At 39.2% G+C, this 22,634-nt stretch overlaps 1 protein-coding gene across 1 annotated transcript in view; it reads right to left on the reverse strand.

Moving 5' to 3' along the window:
- Nucleotides 1-89: 89 nt before the first annotated feature.
- Nucleotides 90-22,634, reverse strand: part of CXADR (CXADR Ig-like cell adhesion molecule) — an 86,138-nt gene continuing 63,593 nt past the window's right edge. Inside the window, exon 8 of the mRNA XM_062206569.1 lies at nt 90-437. Within this exon, the coding sequence (XP_062062553.1) occupies nt 396-437 (42 nt within the window). The 3' untranslated portion in view covers nt 90-395. The remainder of the gene's footprint in view (nt 438-22,634) is intronic.

Raw genomic sequence — 22,634 nt, forward strand, 5'->3', positions numbered from 1 at the left:
TTCTGTGTATAATAAAAGGAACGGGACATTTCACTTCGATGTATTTAAATAGTTAACAAAGAAAATAGGTAAAATTAGAAAATTCCCTTTTAAAAATCAACTTTTTATTAACCATGCTTTCCCCAAAAGCCACATATCAAAATTTGCATATAAAAAGTCTAAAATTTGTGGTAGCTAATTACAAATATAAATAAAACATCTTTCAACTATTAAAGTTGCTACACATAGGACTTTCCTAACCCAAGAATTTGGCCTGTATTTTGATGACATCTGAGTAATACGCCTGATATTACATAAAGCCACTCAGAGTGCTTTGTTCAAAAAAGGGTTTGAGTCTACCAGAAGTCTAAAATAGTCAGATAGTACAGTGCAGATTCTTCAGTAGTTCTTCATTTTTATACCACTGTAATCCCATTAGTCTCATAAGTGGGCGTGAACTACAAAAAAAAAAAAAAAGATTATGAGTTTGGATTTTTTTCCAAAGGTAAGTTTTTAGGAACTGTGATCAGCAGTACTTTTCCTGTCACCTTCATCTTTATCAGAAAAAAAAACAACTTGCTAATAAATCATTGGATGGCCTTGGTCTTCAAAAAATTCCTGTTGCGTTTTTTAGTTGTATTCAAGTACAGAAAAAATGAAAGTACACAAATCATAAAGTTGTTCAGTGCTGTGAAAGTGTGAAGTCAATTTTACAGTGAAATTTAAGATATTTGCTACTTCATTAGAAAACTAATTTTTAACCTTAGAGACTTCTACTTCTAATGTTATATATTACTCTTTGCCTGTTAAGCCACATACAAGCTTTAACTTAATGTATCTCTAACTTAATGGCCATTTCCTGCCCACAGAAAATGATAGTGAATGCCTGCTTAAACCTGAATGTATTTTCCTAGGTATAATAGACATAATAAGGGAGATTAATTTTGAGCTTAAAGAATTTAACTGTTAGGATTTATTGCACTATTCCCTAATGGATCCTAGAGAGTATGTGGTATTAATGAGATTTGTGGACAATTGGTGTGAAGTTGGAAAAATTCAAGTCTTTATCATGAAGTTGGCAGATATCATCTGTTATATTTGTTGTTATAGGTATGAGAATTTTGGGAAAATAATAGCCAGTGTCAAGAAGAGCAGTATTATTTTTGTGATATGCCTACTAATTAGATGGTTCTTTAGATTAGTATAAAATCTTAATTATCTTCATTAGTGCTGATGACTAAAAGACAGAGCCACTTGGAGAAAGTGCTGATTTTGGATTTGACCATTTCAGATAATACTTGTTGAAGATTCTACCTATATTTACTATCTTCCATCTTATTCTAAAATTGGAAGCAGAAGGAACTCAAACTAGGTATTTCCTGAAAAGGAGGCTAACAACTTGATAGCAGTTTTATTTACTTGAACTGCATCAATACATGTTTCCAAACCATTCCTAATGAAGTGTATCAGTACTCTCTCAGCAGCTGGGTCTTAAATTCCAAGTGTAAGTATGAGGTACAAATTTTTGCTGGCCCTTTTTTAATAATTATGACTCCAGAAGTAATTATGGTTCCATGATTTAATCTCCCTTAGACAACTCCCAAGATTGCTCTAATGAAGACAGAAGATGGCTATATAAAACCAGCTTTCAAACCCTGTCAGGCTGTTTCAAATAGAGGTGGTTTATGACTGAACAGAAAATAATTTAATTGTCCATTTTATTTTATATTTGTAGGCGTAACTGCAAACCTCTAAATTTTAGAGGTTGAACTTGGACATGGATGTTTGAAAAATACAAATTCCTTTGGTAAGTGTGATTACATCAATATTAAAGTGCTTAATGTTTTTTTTTTATTCCACTATTTATCTCGAAGTATTTATCTTTTCAGTGAACTGATTGAAAGTTAAGAGAATATGTTGACTTATACTTAATTACTAGGCATGTGTTAATTCCATAGTTGGTGATTGGTAGGAGTTTTCCTCTTAATAAAATAAAATAGATACATTTTACTTTGCAAGTAACCATTCTGTACATTTTACAGATAATATTAAATAATAAATTCTTTTTATTTCCATGTACCAAAATGTTTAATCTCACAATATCCCTAGAGGTCGGTACCATTACTATCCCAGTATGGATCAGGACTCAGAGAAGTTAAAAATGCACAAGACCAGGAAAAGTGAAATAATGAAGCCCTGACTTTAAAACAAGCTATATGTTTTTAAAGCCCATGTTCCATCATGTCTCCACAATCAGGTTACATATGAAATCTACTAACTCCTGAGATATGTGAGAACAGTCATTACTAGACCAAGTTTTAGAAATAAAACCTCAAAGATTCTATTGAGTAAATGAGAATGCAAGACATTAAATTATATTGATCAGCCACTAATCCTTGACAGAGCTCCTTGTTACAGACTAGTTACTTCTAAAAAGGAGGCTGACAACTATATACCATTTTCATTTACTTGAACTGTAAATCATGAAAAAGCAAACTACTGACAGGGTAAAGAACATAAATAGATGATTAGTAACAGTAGTTTTTCTTAATTATTAAATATTTGGTGATTTTAACATAGTATACAGTAAGTGTCAGTGTACCCTCGTTGTGCAAGATTTCTGCATATACTCTGGATTTTGTATTCCCTTGGGTGAAGCAGCCACACTGTCAGCTTCTTTAGAGAAACAAGAATATCCCTGTATTATAGATGATGTTTTATGGCATTGCCTCATACTGGAAAGTTGTCATGTAGGTGCTAATTATAAGGAAGATTCATGAAGTTTCTGTTAAAAATATGTATAGTTTATTCATTGCAGAAACTATCACCTGCCTCCCAATTTAATAGCATTAGGCCATCTCAGGTTCCCTTGTTCTTCCTTCACATGTAACTTTTTTTTTTTTTTTAAATGTTGATTTATTTAAAAAGGAGGGACAGAAAGGAGGAGAGAGAGCTCTTGCATCCACTGGTTCACTTCCCAAATGGCTGCAACTTCCAAGGCTGGGCCAGGCTGGAGCCAGGAGTCAGAAACTCCGTTCACATCTCACTTGAGTGGCATGGGGCTCATGTACTTGGGCCATCTTCAGTTACCTTTCCAGGTGCATTAGCAGGAAGCTGGGTGGAAAACAGAGCAGCCAGGACTCAAACTGACACTCTGGTACAGGATATCATGTCACAAGTGGTGGTTTAACGTGCTGCTCTGTAACACAGGCTCCTATATCTTAAGGATAAAATAAAAACTAAAATGGAAACACATTTAACTCTTATGGAAATAAAATTCACCATAGGACTTGCAGCAGACACATCACTTCAACTGATGTTTGATGTTTCATAAAGCATATGAACCACATAAATAAAAGTGTTATGTTTTACTGTTTTGGGGCCAGCACTGAGGTATAGTGCTTAACGCCAGTGTTTCAGGTGGCAGCTGGCCATCCCATATGGGCACTGGTTCAAGTCCTGGCTGCTCCACTTCAGATCCACCTCCCTCCTAGTGTGCCTGGGAAAGTGGCACAAGATGGCCTTAGTGCTTGGGCCCCTGCACCCATATGAGAGACCCAGAAGGAACTCCTGGCTTCGGTTTGACCCAGTTCTGACCATTTCAGCCATTTGGGGAGGATCTCTCTGTCTGTAACTGAGCCTTCAAATAAATAAGTAAAATTTTTATTGTTTTAATTTTACTGTTTTCACCTCAAAAAAGGAAAAGCAAGCTACAGAAAAGACTTCATAAAAGCTGCAAACATAATGATGGGACACTTTGCTTAAGTTTCATAGGACTTGAAAATGCGAACTGTTAAGATTTTGACAGTCATAGTGTGGCTATAAAGTCTACCATTTAGGGGCTGCCATTGTGGTGCATGGGTTAAGCTACCACCTGTGACAACCGGCGTCCCATATGAGCACCCCATTCAAGTCCCAGCTGCTCCACTTCTGATCAGCTACCTGCTAATATACCTGGGAAGGCAGTAGATGATGGCCCAAGTGCTTGAGTCCCTGCCGCCCACATGGGAAACCCAGATAGAGTTCCAGGCTCATGGCTTCGCCCTGGCCCATGCCTTGCAATTGGTGGACATTTTAGGAGTAAACCAGTGGATAGAAGATACTCTTCTTTCTGTGTCTCCCTTTTTTTAACTTTGCCTTGCAAATAAATAAATCTTTTTCAAAAGTCTACCATTTAATTTATGTGTATACATAACAGATTTTAAAATGTGAAATTTATGTTATAAATCTATATGGAATATGGGTGAAAAGCATTTGTATCCAAAATGGAAATTTAATTGAGTGGTTATGTCCATAACTTTGGTTTCATGAACTTCACTAGCAGTAAAATATAAATTAAAATAGATATATTTTGGCAGTCATAAGATTAATGCTCATTATTGATAGGGTATGTGGGAAAGGAGTATCATAGTATTAGCAGAGATTTAAAGTGATATAAGGCAGCTGTACATTTTTTAAGTATGTATCCTTTCACCAAAAAATAGTACTTACAAAAATTTACCTACAGAAGTATTCAAACAAGGGGACCAGGATCTACTTAAAAGTGTTCACTGCAAAATTGTTATGGATGGCAAAAATAACAAGAATGCAAGTAAGCACCAAAAGATGAACACTTAAATTTTTAAATGTCTATACCATGTAGGTATTTTCTACTATTTTACTATATTTTTAAAAAAAGTAGATGACTTTGTAATGACCTAGAACAAAATGAGTAAGGAAAAATATTGTGTCTAGGATGATGCTAATATTGTCTGAAGAGGCCGGTGCCGCTGCTCACTAGGCTAATCCTCTTCCTGTGGTGCCGGCACTACGGGTTCTAATCCCGGTTGGGGTGCCGGATTCTGTCCCAGTTGCTCCTCTTCCAGTCCAGCTCTCTGCTGTGGCCCGGGAAGGCAGTGGAGGATGGCCCAAGTGCTTGGGCCCTGCAACCGCATGGGAGACCAGGAGGAAGCACCTGGCTCCTGGCTTCGGATCAGCGCAGCGTGCCGGCTGTAGCGACCATCTGGGGGGTGAACCAACGGAAGGAAGACCGTTCTCTCTCTCTCTCACTGTCTAACTCTGCCTGTCAAAAAAAATATATTGTCTGAAGAAAGAAATATCAAATAGTAGTGTTTGCAGAAGTAGTGGTGGAGGGGAGCAAATAGAGAATTTTATTTTTCTACTTTGTACATTTCAATATTTAGATTTTTATACCAAATATTACTTTATAACTGAAGTGGTAAAAAGACCAACTTTTTAAAAGCACTTCATTTAAGATAAGTTCAGTGGACTTATTTTTAGCTAATGCAAATACCATGTAACATTTGTGATCAAACTGCACATATGCTTTATTGGCAGTCATACTTCTGAATAAAGAATGGTTATAAAAGTTTATGTTTGTGAGCATGCTGTATATAGAAGTAAATAATTATAAAATAATAAGGCTGGCGCCGCAGCTCACTAGGCTAATCCTCTACCTGCAGCGCCAGCACACCGGGTTCTAGTCCTGGTTGGGGCGCAGGATTCTGTCCCGGTTGCTCCTCTTCCAGTCCAGCTCTCTGCTGTGGCCCCGGGGTGCAGTGGAGGATGGCCCAGGTCCTTGGGCCCTGCACCCACACGGGAGACCAGAAGGAAGCACCTGGCTCCTGGCTTCAGATCAGCGCAGCGCACCAGCCGCAACGTGCTGGATTTGGGGGGTGAACCAATGGAAAAAGGAAGATCTTTCTCTCTGTCTCTCTCTCTCTCACTGTCTAACTCTGCCTATCAAAAAATAAAATAAAATATAAAATAATAAAATAATAAATGCTTACAGGTAAGTAGTATTACTTTTCCTCTTGTGTACCCAGTTATATGTAATATGACAACTTAAGGAGAAAATGTTAAAAATAGTACTTTGTGGGAGAGAAAAATCTCAATGATTAAAAAGATATTAAATACCTAGAAATAAACTTCAACCAAAAAAAGCAGTAAATACTCTAAAGCAGAACAAATTATATAAAAATTTGCTAAAAGTAAAAAAACTGAATCAAAGTGTGTGAATCCTAAGATTCATTTATCTATCTATTTGAAAGGGTGAGAGAGAGGAAGAGACAGATCTTCCATCCTATGGTTCACTTCCCAAATAGCCACAACAGCCAGGGCTGGACCATGCTGAAGCCAGGAACTCTATCCTGGTCTCCCACTTGGGTGTCAGGGACCCAAGTACTGGGCCATCGTCTGCTGCTTTCCCAGGTGAATTAACAGGGAGCTAGATCTGAAGCAGAAGAGCCCAGACTGGAACTGGCAGTTCTATAAGGATGCCAGCATCACAAAGCAGTGGATTAACCCACTGCACCACAATGCCAGTCCCAAGAATCCATATTTCTAAATGGACTCAAGAACATCCACAAATTTATATATCAAGTCAATGTAAATCTATTAAAATCCACGTGAAATTTTATGGGTCTTGGAAATGTGATGTTAAGTTTACATGGAAGAATAATCCTCAAGAATAAAGAATTTTTTTAAAAAAATAACAATACGGCAGGCATTTGATACAGCAGTTGAAAAGCCTCTTAGGGCACCCACATTCCATATCAGAGTTCCTGGATTTGAGTTTCAACCTCTTATTGATTCCAGCTTTCTGCTAATGCATACCCTGGGAGGCACCAGGTGAAAGCTCAAGTACTTGGGTTTCTGCCACCCCAGTGGGAGACCCACATAGAGTTCTGGGCTCCTGGCTTCACCCTGGCCCAGCCCTAGCTATTACAGGCATCTGGGCAGTGAATCAGTACATGGAAGATGTTTCTGTCTGTCTTGGCTTTTCACATAAGATAAAAATAAATATTTAAAAAGAAAAATAAGCTAGGAGTATTCTTTTACCTATTTTATTAATATATATACTGAGGAATCAACTAATATACCAGTAAACAGAATTACAAATGCAGAATCAGAAAAAAATTTTATATAGAAATTTAATGTTTGGATAATGTAGCCTTTCAAGTTGAAGTTTTCGCTAGGCAAAAATTAATAATGGAGACCAGTGTTATGGCACAATAGGTTAAACCGCTGCCTGTGACGCTGGTATCCCATGTGAGCATCAGTTCAAGTCCCAGCTGCTCCACTTAGATCGGGTTTCCTGCTGCTGCACCTGGGAAAAGCGTTGCTGACACCCACTTGGGAGAACTGGATAGAGTTCTAGGCTCCTAGCTTCAGCTTGTTCCAGCTCTGTTAGAGCTATTTGGAAGTGAACCAATGGATGGAAGATCTCTTTCCCTTTCTTTCTGTAACTCTGCCTTTCAAATAGATAAAATGAATCTTTAAAAAAAAAAAAATACTGAGGTTGCATTCCTGAAAGCAAGATGGGTCACCAGCAGCTCTACTGGAGTCACTGCAAAAATTCAGCCAGGGTTCCTGCTCTTGCCACCCCTGCTCAAACTGGCACGGTCTGATCCAGAAGTACCAGCTTAACACGTGCTGCCAGTGTTCCCGTCAATACGCAAAGGATATTGACTTCATTAAGTTGGACTGAGTCATTTACCTTAAATGGATTCTCCAAGACATCAGTGCTAAGGAAAGTCATGCTAGCTCTTTGTACATAAAATAAAGAACTTCAATTTATTTAAAAAAAAAAAAAAGTGAGCTATTCTTATTTCAAACCATAAATGTAAATTCAAGATATATTAATATAAATTCTGAAACTATAGAAGTACTGAAATATGGAAGAAAACAGTTTATATACTAAGTAAGTAGAACCAAATTAATAAGGAAATACAAATTGCTAAAAACAAAAGTTGTGCTGAGACAGGCATTGGGGTACAACAGGTTAAGTCACTGCTTGGGATACACATCCCATATTGGAGTGCCTAGTACTAGTCCTGGCCACTCTGCTTCTAATCCCAGTTTGTGCTAATGTGCCTGGCAGTCAGCATTTGATGGATGGGCCTAGTGCTTGGGTTCTTGGCACCCAAATGGAAGACCCAGATGGAGTTCCTAGCTTCTGGCTTTAGCCAGGTGCGGCCCTGGCAGTAGCAGGCATTTGGGAGTGAACCAGCAGATGGAAGATCTCTGTGTGTAGGTCTCTCTCCCTCTCTGTCACTCTGCCTTTCAAGGAAATCTTTAAAAAAAAGGTTTCCTTAGTGGCACACAACATAGAAAAGATTGGTTCACCTTGCCTTTTGAATGTGACAGTGCCCACCCCTGATTTTTTTTTTTTTAATCTGTAAAACTTTTCTTACCCAGTAATTCAAATTCTTGAGTTAAGCTCCTATTGAAATACTTATAAATTTTTAAAAAAGATATATAAGAATGCATATTTTAGCATTATTTGTAGTAGTGAAATGTTACAGTTCATACTGTGTACCAGTCAAAATAATCCATTCCTATTGACATGTAAAGATGTCCACAGTATTTTATGTGAGGGGTGAAAACAGATATAAAAAGTGAATCTAATAGTTCAACTTACTAGGTGTATCCTAGCAAGAAATGAGTGTTAATGTAAAACACTCCAGTACTTGGCAAGTATCAAATGCTCAATAGCTCATATGTACATATACATGTATAAAGCATTTTACCTAGCAAAAATGGAAATTAAGTATTTTAAGAGAAACCTGGAAATCTTCTATTCTCTTCATTTACAGATGCGCAAACTTAGTGTTCAAGTAAATTGCCCCGTGTGGGCTAACTGGTAGCATTTCATACCCAGCAATGTGACTCCTAAACTGTTAATTATATGTCAGCATTATTTTCTGCTGTTTAGGAAACAATAAAATAGATACCATCTTGGTATTCTCTTGGTTCAGATTAGGTTTCAGTGAAAAAAATTGTTACCTATAAAAATTTACCACAAGAGGGCATCATGTATTCTTTTACAAATTCAAAGCCAAAGATCATATCTGCAAATAATCTCCATTCTACATGAAAAATATCAGTGGTCATAATTTATAGCACTGTTTTTCCCACAGATCTACATGGATAAATTGCCATTGGTGATGGGAAATTTTAATTAAGTATGCCATGGTCAGGATTACAGAAAAAACCTTTATTATAATTTTCATGCTGGTAAAAATAATAAAGTTTGTTTTGGACAAAAAATATACAAAAGCACAAAGAAAGATAATCAAAATTACCTATTACTCTTCTAGCAGAGATAGTAGCCACCATTAATATTTTAATGGATGAGGAGCTTTTACTTATAACTTTGGATAATGTTGCATTATGTAAAATATATACATATTATGGCTACACAGTTTGAAAACGAAACATTTTCTGATTTTTTCCTAAAAACTCAGTTTGAATAGTTTTATGATATTCATGTGTATGTGCATTAATTGATTTAACCAGTCATTAATTATTAAGTTACAGATCTCTTCTGGAAATATCTTCTTAGTCATATCATATAATGTGGTAGTTCTGGTAGGGAATATAGTGCAGAAATAGATGCACAAGTTAATCTCATAACAGAAGCTTTTTAAACTTGTGTGGAAAATATATAGAGAATAAATATTTGAGTCAAATTAACAAGTAAACCGGTAACATAGCAGAAAAACAGCCAGTGTCATTGACTTTCACCAAACTCAATGGGAAAAAAACATTGTTTGCATATTATAGGCCATCCATCAAACATTTCTTCTAGAGAAGTAGTAGATAAAATGCAGTGATTAAAGAATGAAAGTGTATTTAAAATTTTTGAACTTTGTCTAAAGTGACTAGAACATGAAAAACAGTATTTAGTTTTGCTGTTTTATTAGTAAATGACAGACTTATTTCATGTTTCTTTTGTCTGGTTTATTATAACGCCTTAATTCTCTTTGCTGGGTGTACATATATGCAAGGAGAGACAGAAGACTCATGACAATAAAAATCTATAAAAATTTCTGAGAGTCTGCACTAGAGTATGGCTGATTTCTTGCTTGCTGTATATTCCTGATGTCTAGAATGGAACTATGGTGGATAGTTTAAAAATGCACATCTAAAGTAGTATCATTAAAGCTGCTGTGGAAGGAGGAGACACAAACATTTAGAATATAAAGTTAACAAAAGGAACCGATCAAAAGAGAAATAATACTCTTAATATTATCTCATGATGTAGTGGATGCAAGATAACACACTAATGTGTACATTAACCACCCTGTGCTACAATACTCTCTTCCCTTTGGAGGCTTCACATTGATGTTTCAGGCAAAAATAAAAAGTTAAAAGCTATGTTTTTCAAAATCATTTACTGATGGTTAGTTGCTGTGGTAAGCATTTTATCTCATGTATATTTATAGTTTATGCCTCACTTAGTGTCTGAGCTGGTATTTGAACTTCCATGAGGGAACAAAAAGCTCGTAGAACCTCAGGCATTGTGGTGCAGTAGGTTAGGCCACCACTTGGGACACCTGTCCTATACCAGAGTGTGCAAGATTAAATCCTACCTCTGCTTCAGATCAGCTTCCTGCTAGTACACCTAAGAGGCAGTGGATGATGGCCTAAATACTTGAGTCCCTGCCATCCACATGGGCGACCTGTATAAAGTTCCTGGCTTTGGCCTAGCCCAGCCCCAGCTGCTGCTGGCATTTGAAGAGTGAACCAGCAGATAAAATCCTCCCTCTATCCTTGTCATTCTGCCTTTTAAATAATTTTTAAGAATTCATGGAGGGGCCCACGTGGCAGCACAGCAGGTTAAGCTGCCGCCTGCAGCACTGGCATCCCATATGGGCACCAGGACGAGTCCCAGCTTCTTCACTTCCTAACCGGCTCCCTGCTAATGTGCCTGGTAAGCAGCAGCAGATGGCCCATGTCCCTGGGCCTCTGCCACCTATGTGGGAGACCTGTAAGAAGTTTCTGACATCTGGCTTTGACCTAGCCCCACCCTGGTCATTGTGGCCATTTGGGGATTGAACCAGTGGATGCAAGATTTCTTTCTATGTGTCTCTCCTCCCTTTAACTCTGCCTTTCAAATAAATATTTTTAAAAATTCCATGGAAAACTGGAATTTCCATGAGTTTCAAACTTTTTTTTTTTGAAAGAGGGAGGAAGACAGTAACAAGCATACAGAGATTTTTCATCTATCCGCTTTTTTACTCTACAAAGTGCACACAACAACCAGGGTTGGCCCAGGACAATGTTAAACACCCAGAAGTTAGTCCACATGGGTGGCAGGAATCCAGGTACTTGAGTCATCTGATGCTTCCCAGGGTACACACTAGCAGGAAGCTGGAATCAGAACTGGGACTCAAGCCCGGAATTGTGATACAGGATGTGGGTGTCCCAAGCAGCATCTTAATAGCTGTACCAACTTCCACCCTAAGCTCATACTTTTAATTCCACTTTTCCATGAACTTTGAAGTATCCTCATATGTAACTCTACAAATTCCACACTCTTGACCATCATACAGGTTGAGTGAACATCCCTTACCTGAATTGTTTCGGACCAGAAGCATTTCAGATTTTCTCCTGAATATCTTTGTGCAGAAAGATAAGAGCTGTACTAGCACTTGTATTTCTTAGTTTACATATCAGTGTTTAATCATTAAAATATTCTTACTTGCTCTTGCCATGGAGAGCAGAGTGATTTTTACATGGTGTGAGTCAGCACATCCAAGTCATCTGATGGCTGTCTTGGATGAGATAACTGAATAGTTGCTCTGGTACTAAAGTAGATAAAGTACAAAAGTAATTCATGTATGGTGGGGAATATCTGAAAAACTCCAATATAATTTCAAAATTTGTCTTCCCTATAACCACTATAGACATTTGAATTTTTTAAAAAAATAGAACATTTGGAACAGGCTGTTCTTCTCTGTCTCACAAAATTTGAACTGCTACATAAATTTTATGTATGACATCTTTTGCCCATACTTCATAAGAATTTTAAACCTGTGTATGCCTATCTTATAAAGTCCTGTTGACTACTACTCAATCAACTTTACCTTATCCTGAATATAGCAGATTAGTATTCTTTTAGATGACAGGACTGAGATTACATTTCCTCTCATTTAATTATTTAATTTTACTTTGTGTTTCTGTGAACACGTAAGATGTCCCCTCTGTCAGATGAAAGACTTTTGAATGTGGGAGGATTATGACTTTCCAACAGATTGCAAAATACAGCCATTGGTATCTTTACCACCCTCTGCTCCCAAAATGGCAAGGTCATTCTGCTATTCCCTAGAAATGTTTTTATGTTGACAGTTCTAGAACTATCTGATAGAAAAAATGTCCTACTTAGGAACATTTTAAGAGTAGAGTGCTAGCAGCAAACATTGAACTTGAAATAACAGGTGACACCTGACCCAACACATGACTGAGGCATCTATCTCAAGTTCAAGATAACTCATTTTCTTCATCTGTGCTGATTCCATAAAGCTGCTCTGGGCAAAACTTACAGCAATTTTAAGAAACCAAAGGTAATGGCTAGCTCTCTGGCATAGTAGGTTAGGCATCTGCCTGCAGCACTGGCATCTCATACGGGTGCCAGTTCCAAGTTCTGGCTGTTGCACTTCTGGTCCATCTACCTACTGATGGCCTGGGAAAGCAGTAGAAGATGGCCCAAGTGCTTGGGCCCTGTACTCGGAAGAAGCTCCTGGCTTCAGATCAGCCCATTTGGGGAGTAAACAAGCAAATGGAGGACTTCTCACTCTTAACTCTGCTTCTCAAGTAAATAAATAAATCTTAAAAAAAAAAAAAAAGGAAAAAAGAAAAAGAAATCAAAGGTAAATTATGGAGAAGCACACTTTGATAAAAATGTAACGATGGCTTGATATGAATGAGTGTAGCCAAAGTTGCTACAGTCATCAACTACAAAAATTACTGAAAGCCACGTGTTGGACATTTAGGTGTAAACATGTCTGCATCATTGAGAAGTGTGACATCTGCTTAAACAATGAGGGAAAACACATGAAAAGCCAAGTGACCCTCAGGTCCCTATAAGGGTACAATATCATGAGGAAGAAGGTTGAAACAAAATGGTTTGGAGATGGCTTTGCTGATGGTGGGATTTAGGGAGGATTAGGATAATGTAGTGAGAAGAAGACAAAAATATGAATAACAGTGATAATCTGAGTGAAAAAGTTAAAATTTATATCACAATTGGCTAATTCATGATTTTTTTAAAGATTTTATTTATTTGAGAGGTAAGAGTTACAGACAGTGAGCAGGAGAGATAGAAAGGTCTTCCTTCCGTTGGTTCACTCCCCAAATGGCCACAATGGCCGGAGCTGCACCGATCCGAAGCCAGGAGCCAGGTGCTTTTTCCTGGTCTCCAATGCGGGTGCAGGAGCCCAAACACTTGGGCCATCCTCCACGGCCCTCCTCCTGGGCCACAGCAGAGAGCTGGACTGGAAGAAGAGTAACCGGGACTAGAACCCGGCGCCTATATGGGATGCCGGCACCACAGGCAAAGGATTAACCTACTGAGCCATGGTGCCGGCCCCTAATTCATGAGTATTTAAGAGTTCTTCCAAATTTGAAGAAAAATACTGGCAAATAAAAATGGGCAAAGAATAGCAACACAGTTCCAAAATTTGAGAATTAAAGGGTAAAAATGTTTTGGTAAAAAACCTTTTGAAATCTATACATAATCTTTTCATAATACACATTTCCATGTACTTTTTAAGACTCCTCATACAAATAGTTTTTTAAAGGAGAAGATGTTCAAGTGAGTAAATAACCTAGAAATTTAAGCCATAATTTTCTCCTAACATTGGGAATTCAAAAAGTGCATGAAGGCAGGTAGTAAGCACTCATATAGTAATACCATAAGCTGCTATAACACTTAAGAAGATAGTTTAATAGTAGTTACCAAAATACTTAGTATCACTTTTTAGAAATTATTTTAAAGTCATATTTTACACATACACAAAATGATATGCATACAGATATACTGCTTCTAATTTTACTCATGCTAAAAGGTTGGGATTAATGGCCATCAGTTGAACTATATGTACATGTATATGAAAATGTTAAGGATAGAACAAGAAATGGTAGTAGAGGTTCAGGTGTAAAAGTCTAAAAGTTAGCTTAGGGTCTGGACTTGCAATTGGAGGCTCTCGGGGCCGGCACTGTGGCATAGTGGGTAAAGCTGCTGCAGTGCCGGCATCCCATATGGGTGCTGGTTTGAGTCCCAGCTGCTCCACTTCCAATCTGCTATGGCCTGGGAAACCAGTGGAAGATGGCCCAAATCCTTGGGCCCCTGCAACCGCCTGTGAGACCCAGAAGAAGCTCCTTGCTTCTAGCTTCAGATTGGCATAGCTCTGGCCATTGTGGCCAGCTGGGGAGTGAACCAGTAGATGGAAGACCAACCGACCTCTCTTTCTGCCTCTCCTCTCTCTGTAACTCCAACTTTTCAAGTAAATAAATAAATCTTTTTTTAAAAAAAGATTAGAGGCTCTCTAGGAAAGCTTTGCAAGAGACTAAATCTAAGTGCTTTAAGAAAATTACCCTGGAAGTCTCAGTTTTTAATCAACTCTTGTCTAGAACATACTGTAAAGCCAAATAAATGGCCATCTACTTGCTTCCATAATTGGGTAGATTATTATTTCTAACACCTATTCATGTCTTCCTGAGGTTAAATGCTCTTATGTCCTGTATAAGCACTAGTGAGTAGGAAAGGTTGTTTGTATAAACAGAAGAGGAATTATGCCTTCTTACACACTTTTATTGAGCACTTATTCTTTGCCTGCCAAAAGTACCAGGCATATAAAGTTCATGATCCAAATCTTACTAGCACTATGAAGTCCATCCAGGGTCCCTTTTCTTTGTTCCAAGTTTGCTTTTTCATTCTTCATCCAGTATTTCCTTTTAAACTTCATCTATTCCCTCAATCTTAGCTCCTAGCTAGCTCCCACAACTGAACAGAAAATGACCTTGCCTCTACTTCACAGAGATAGGTGAGAATATGTAATAATATCATATCTACACAGCCACAAATGCTGCATCCAAATCACTCACTTTCTGGCCTTTATCTCTGGAGGCAATATTCCCTTCTTCAAGTTAATGTCTCCACTTATTCATTCTGTCTTGGCCCATCTTTATATTAATTATGTTCATGTCTCTCCCAACTTAAACTAACCTTTGTTCTACTCCAGTTAATTACAGAAATTAGTATTATTTATTTAGAGGGAGAGACCTAGATCTCCCATTTGCTGCTCACTCCCCAAATGCTCACAATGACCAGAACTGGGCCAGGCTAAAGCAGGGAACTAGGAACTGAAGCCAAGTCTTCCATGTGGAGTGACAGTGAACCAATTACCAGAATCATCACCACTGCCTCCCAGGGAGTGCATTAGAAAGAAGCTGGAGTCAGTAACTTGAGTTTCGAATCAAATACAGGTACACATATGCAATGCAGTTTCCCAACCAGTGTTGTATTCTCTAAATTAAATGCCAGCCCCAAGCCTGGTGTAATTTTACATGCAAAATCTGTTTCTATTTTCTTGACTCTAAGCTGTGCTTCAATCCACTGAAGTATTGGGGAGAGTTGGCCGAACCTTTCCTCCAGGACTGGTGTGTTGCAGTTTCATTCTCAGAGTAATTTTGCAGTTCTTTAGTGCTCTAGCATGCTGACTTGGTTCGTCTTCCCACTCCACACATTATCTTATTGATGATTTTACCCTCTCTTGTGGATTTAACCTTCATATGCCTTTAGCTTAAAAACTCCAGAGCTTTCCACCTCATACCTATTAGCGTAGAAGGTGGCTATTATGCACCCCTACCACTCCCCCCCCCCCAAAAAAAAAGAAGCTAAGGCAAAAATGTAGGGAAATTGGAACCTTTATACATTATTAGTGGAAAGGTAAATTGGTATAGCCATTATGGAACACAGCATGAAAGTTCCTCAAAAAATTAGAATGACAATGATACAACAATCCTAGTTCTGGGTATTTACCCAAAGAATTAAAATCAGGATCTCAAAAGATATTTGCACTCTTCTGTTCGCTGCAGCATTGTTTACCATCAAGATGTGGAAACAACCAAAATGTTGACGGATGGATGACTGGATAAAATACTGTATATACATACAATGAAATATTTAGTCTTAAAAAAGAAAAGTTCTTTACCCTGATTTGAGCGTTGTACAATGTATGTGTGTGTTTTTGTTTTTAATATTTATTTGAAAGGCAGAGTTAAGAGTGTGAGAGATACCTTCCATCCACTGGTTTACTCCCCAGATGGTCAGGAACCAGGAGCTTCTTCTGGGTCTCCCACATGGGTGGCAGGGGCCCTAGCACTTGTACCATCTTCACTTTTCCTGGGCTATCAGCAGGGAGAAGGATCAGAGATGGAGCAGCCAGGACTCAAACCGGTGCCCATGTGGGATGCCAGTGTTGCCGGTGGTGCCTTTATCCACTACACCACAATGCCGGCCCCTCTATATATGTATTGAATACTTACATGGTACCCCATAAATATGTACAACTTTTCTGTATCAGTTTTAAAAGATGAAAAAATTTTAAAATATTTGCCAGCAAAAAGTGATGGAGAAGTGGCGGGGTAGGAAAGGCATATAATTTGGTACAGTAGTTAAAACACTGCCTGGGATAACTACCTTACATCAGAGTGTGTATGTTCAAGTCCCAGCTCCATTTCTGATTCCAGCTTCCTGCTAATGCACACCCTGGGAGGTAGCAGGTGACAGCTAAAGTAAGTGGGTTGCTGCCATACATGTGTAAGACCTGGACTGATTTCTGTACTCCTTACTTTGGCCTGGTCCAGTCCTTGCCATTACAGCATTTAGAGAGTGAACTAGTGGTGGAAGATCTCCATCTGGTATGCATATATTTAAATATAAGTAGGGCAGATTTTGGTGATGATGTTATTTAGCTGAAATATCTTAAAATTTACTTACTGTTACAGTACTCTCTTACTAAGGAAACAATCTTTCAAATATTCCAGCATAAAATCAGATGAAAAATTTGGTATATGCAATAAGTTAAACACATTTTGACCTATATAAATGGCAATTTTTTTCAAAGTTATCATTATTGGTAGATATAATACATGGAATGATATCACACATTATAGCAATACTGGTATATGTTCTAGACTTTCGGAAATAATGTAAACATAATAGAAATGTAATTTTTGGTGCTACTTTTGATTGAACAATGACAAAGAAGTTATGAGTAAAGCCATTTTCTCATGCTGAGTACATAACACGAAAGCTGCACTTTCAAGCTATTCTAGAATAAGCCTAAAAGGTAGGGTAACCATAATAAATCTTATTGGTCAATCCAGACACTTTGGAGAGCAAAAGTTATTGCCGTTAGCAATTACACTAAGCAGGGCTAGCGTTGTGGCACAGCAGGTTAAAGCTCCAACCTGAAGCACTGGCATCCCATATTGGCACTAGTTCTAGTCCTGGCTGCTCCTCTTGCAATCCAGCTCTCTGCTATGGCCTGGGAGGGCAGTAGAAGATGGCCCAAGTCTTTGGGCCCCTGCACCCATGTAGGAGACCTGGCTCCTAACGTCGGATCAGCTCAGCTCCAGCCGTTGTGACCATTTGCGGAGTGAACCAGCAAATGGAAAACCTCTTTTTCTATCTTTCTGTAACTCTATAGTTCAAATAAATAAAAATAAATCTTTAAAATAAAAAGGCAATTACACTGGGGCTGCCACTAAAGCCACCGCCTGCAGTGCCAGTATCCCATATGGGCATTGGTTCGAGTCCCAGCTGCTTCACTTCCAATCCAGCTCTCATGCCATGGCTTGGGAAAGCAGTAGAAGATGGCCCAAGTCCTTGGGCCCTGAACCCGTGTGGGAGACCCAGAAGCTCCTGGCTTCGGATCGGCGCAGCTCCAGCTGTTGCAGCCATTTGGGGAGTGAACCAATGGATGAAAGACTCTCTCTCTCTCTTCCTCTCCTTCTTTCTCTGTGTAACTCTTTCAAATAAATAAATAAATCTTAAAAAAAAAAAAAGGCACTTTCACCGGGGTAACAGGCATAAACTGTACTGTCCTTTTTGTCACCTTATTCTGTATCAATAAGGTATGAGGCAAATACAAAGGAACTTCAGAAAGTTTGTGGAAATATAGTATTCAAAAATAGTGTGCATTTTCCCCAAACTTTCTAAAGTACTCTCATAACACTATTATAATACAGCAGTAATAATGATGATGACTAGCACCCAACACTCACTGAGCAATGACCAGGTGCAAGTTAAGTATTTTGACCTTTTAACTTAATGACCTAGCAATTTTACAAGGGAGATACTACTATCTTATTTATAAGGAAAAGGAGTACAAAGAGGTTAAGTGATTTGTCCAAGGTCTTCCAGCTGGTAGTGTGAGCCAAGGATGGAACCAAGGCAGCCTATCTCCAAATGTCTTTTCCCAAATCAGCTTAAAATTTACTTATTTATGAGACATATAAAGAGCTCCCATTGTCAGGCTCATTCCCCACACATATGGGACATGGCTGATGCCAGGAACTCAAAATCTCCCACTTGGGTGTTAGGAACCCAGTTACTCATGGGCGCCGGGTTCTAATCCTGGTTGCTTCTCTTCCAGTCCAGCTCTCTGCTGTGGCCTGGGAAGGCAGTGGAGGATGGCCCAAGTGCTTGGGCCCCTCGACCTGCATGGGAGACCAGGAGGAAGCTCCTGGCTCCTGGCTTCGGATCAGCGCAGCCCCGGTTGTTGCTGCCATTTGGGGAGTGAACCAATGGAAGCAAGACCTTTCTCTCTGTCTCTTTCTCTCACTGTCTGTAACTCTGTCAAATTTAAAAAAAAAAAAAAAAGGAACCCAGTTACTTGAGGCATTGCCACTGTCCCCTTGGATTTGCATTTGCAGGAAGCTTGAGTCAGGAGCTGGAGTCTGGCACCAAACCCAGGCACTATGATATGGAACACAGAGACCCCAACCAGCTTCTTAACCACCAAACCAAACACCCACCCTGCTTTTGTGCTGTTATCTTGTGTGATGTGTTCTGAAGGGTGCACCCTTGGCTCTTCCACACAGGCTCTACACATGTACTTCATTTATACTAAATCAAATTTGTTTCAATCAATTGAACTCTGCTGTGTTTCTCCTTTTTCCTCCCTCCTAAAGCAGTGTTTCCCTAAACATTTTCCTAAAAACATTGTAAAATTGAGAAATAGAAATTTTTCATACTACCTAAAAAACCTTCCCAATAGTGCAGCAGCAGAATAGAATCAGGCTGTTTTGCCAACGTTGCCAAGAATACAGTTTCCACAGGGTGACAGCATTGGACCCCCAAACATCAACCCTATTTCATATTAAACTTAAGTAGGACCACTCATCCTTCTTGACATCACGTCCTCAATAATCCTCCACATTTACATGCTCACAAAGCCCAACCTCCTATCTTCTGTATAGCCCTATGTTACATTCCATTCATTCAGCATCTCTATTCGCATATCTAATAAACCTCAAGTTCAACATGTCCAGATGTCCTCAGCTAACTTCCAAACAAACAAGGTCTCTAACCACCACCTTTATTTCTCTACATTCTCTACCATGGTAAGTTCATCTATTCCTGCCTAAATGCTTACAACTTAATTATTCCATCTCAATGCTTATGACTGACAAATTTGTATTCCCAGTCCTTTTTTACCTAAGTCCGAGTTTGTAATTCACCTGCCTAATACTGTCTTGCCTAGATTCTAAGACATTTTACGTGTTGCATGACCAAAACAGGACTCTTTCTACTTACGGATTTGCTCATTTTTCTTTCCCAGCTCAATGTCATAATTTTCCACTCAGTTGCACCATCCAAAAACCCATTATTTCCTCTCCCTTGTCCCTCATTAACATTCACTGTTAACTTTTTAAAACAGATACTCAGTGGGACAGCATTATGCCACAGCTGGCAATTCTGGCATTCCCGTATCAGAGAGCCAATTCAAGTCCCAGCTGCTCAGTTCCCAGTTCAGATCCCAGCTAATGTACTTGAGGAAACATCGTAAGATGGCCCAAGTACTTAGGCTCCTAACACCACAGAGGAGACCTGGATGGAATTTCTGAATCCTGCCTTTGGCCTGGTCCAGTCCCAGCCCCCGCCCCCGCCCCTGGGTCACCCTGGATCAACAACAATTTTTACACAAGATTTTTTTAGCTATACTTAAAAAGCCATCAATTAATGGTAAGTTTGTGAAGCCCCCCGCCCCCCAAAAAAATTTTACTAGTAGTGACTTAGCATGGAAATCAGGGATCTGGGCCGGCGCCGTGGCTTAACAGGCTAATCCTCCGCCTTGCGGCGCCGGCACACCGGGTTCTAATCCTGGTCGGGGCGCCGGATTATCTATCCTGGTTGCCCCTCTTCCAGGCCAGCTCTCTGCTATGGCCCGGGAAGGCAGTGGAGGATGGCCCAAGTCCTTGGGCCCTGCACCCGCATGGGAGACCAGGAGAAGCACCTGGCTCCTGGCTTCGGATCAGCATGATGAGCCGGCCGCAGCGGCCATTGGAGGGTGAACCAACGGCAAAAGGAAGACCTTTCTCTCTGTCTCTCTCTCTCTCTCACTATCCACTCTGCCTGTCCAAAAAAAAAAAAAGAAAAGAAAGGAAAAAAAAAGAAATCAGGGATCTGCAAAGGATTTCCTAAACATTATTCAGAGGGTGCCAGAGTTGGGTGATGATTTGTGGTGGGATGAGAAGGCCATGCCAAGATGGCTGCTGGCAAGCGAGCCTCAGTTACTCAGGAATGACTTTGAAACCCACCTGGCAATGGAGCCTGCCTGGCAACAGGCTGTGATTGGTTGGGGCACAGACCGCCCCTTGACCGGATTGGCTGGTCTTGACTATATAAGCTGTTGTACCAACTGAAATAAACGAGTCTGAGGGCTGCTTGTCTCAAGCCCGCTTTCACCGACTCCCGGGGTCTGTGTGGTGACTCTGCGCCTCTTGGCCCCACTGCACTCCTCCTTTCAGAAACAATCCACTGCAACATTGCTGAGAAATCAACTGCGACAATGATTGAAATCATCTGGGAGAGAAACACAGAGCCACTGACTTGACTTTGGATCTACTTAGTTGGAATCTCTGAACAGGACTTTAGAAATTTACTTCTAAAATGCTTCTCTAGGTTGTTACGGTACTGACTGGTTTTAGTGATGGCTCCTAGAGTCACATCATCCCTTTCTATTTAGGAAATTAACTTTTTAAGGAAAGTACTGCCTTTCTCTGACTACACATACTCACTATTTTCTCATGAAGTTGCCTTTTGGAAAAGACCAGACCAGGCATCTTGCAGATCATAGCCATGTACACTTAATACTTACCCTCATGCCCAGTTTCTTATTATTATCCCTTTAGTATTTACTGAGCAATTCGCAAGCCACAGAGGTAGGCACTGTGAATCAAGGTAAGTAAATCACCTTACTCCTAGAGGCAGTATGTTAAGCAAGTGAAATAATTAGAATGCAAATATCTATGTGCCATAAAACTCCTATAGTGATAATGGGAGGTCCCAGAAGTATTCCTAATTTAGTTATGTGAGGAACAGAGGTATGACTCAAGAAAAATGACTCAAAAGAAGATGGTCTTTGAACTTAACAACTGAAGGACAGATATGAATTGGGCAGAGAATCAAAGAGGGGCTATTCCTCAGCCAAAGAAGTTTTATGTCATGAAGGTATGAGACCATGACTCCTCACCTATGAAGTACGGCTGTCACAAAAAAGTACATGGAGGTACAGAGAAACTAAAACCACAGAGAAATGTAATGGACCCTGAGAAACCTTTTATGTCATGTTAAAATGATCTCTTTTTGACAAGATCATAATTAGACTACAGATCATTTTTACTCTAACAAATAACTTTGTGTTCGATGATGTCCTATTTTAATTAGCCAAAATATGATTGGGCTTTAGAGATACAAAATTAAAGGCATTAAGCTGCACTTGGTAGTTTGACCTGGCATTATCTTATTGTAATATTGATTGTGTGAAGGTCTGTGTGTCATCAACAAGATCCAAGCTACAGAAAAACTTTTCATATTATATCAATACTATTTATAAGTCATCCCAAATCCCTTGTGAAGCAGGTATTTTATCTCCATCTTAATCCTCAGGAAACTGATGCTTTAAGTGAAGCAACTAGTAATAAGTGACAAACACACCTGACTAAATCCTATGCTCTTCATTTCTTAGTCCCTGAGTAGAATGTATCACATTAGTACTCATATAAATCAGTCGTTCTCAAATGGAGGCAATTTGCTTTCACCCTAAGGGGATATATGGAAATGTTTGAAGACACTTTTCATTATCACACTGTGGGGATGGGGGTAAAAATTCTATTGTCATCTACTTTGTAGAGACTAAGAGTGCTATTAAACATCCTACAATGCAAAGGACAGTCCCCTACTACAAAGAATTACCCAGATCAAAATGTTAACAGTGCTGATGTTAAGAATTTCATGGAATAAACAAAATAGTCATCAACATGTCTTCTTGTAGAAGCATTGTTGTTTCATCCAGGTTTTTACTGAAACGAATGTTCAGAGTCAATAAAATTGCTTGTAACCATAATAAGTATTGCATGGTTTGAATGTTTGTGTCCTCCTAAAACTGCTATGTTTAAGTTTAATATCCAGTGGGACAGCATTAAGAAGTGGGAGTCTCTGGGGGAAATGATCAAATTATTATGGCCCCATCCTCATGAATGGGACTAGTGTTCTATACAAGAGTTTTGTATAAGCTCCTCTGCCCACTTCTGCCACAAGCACCAGCAAGAAATGCCATCTTTAAAGCAAAGCAGGT

Source organism: Lepus europaeus, chromosome 2, assembly GCF_033115175.1.
Source record: "Lepus europaeus isolate LE1 chromosome 2, mLepTim1.pri, whole genome shotgun sequence".
Lineage (NCBI taxonomy): Eukaryota > Metazoa > Chordata > Mammalia > Lagomorpha > Leporidae > Lepus > Lepus europaeus.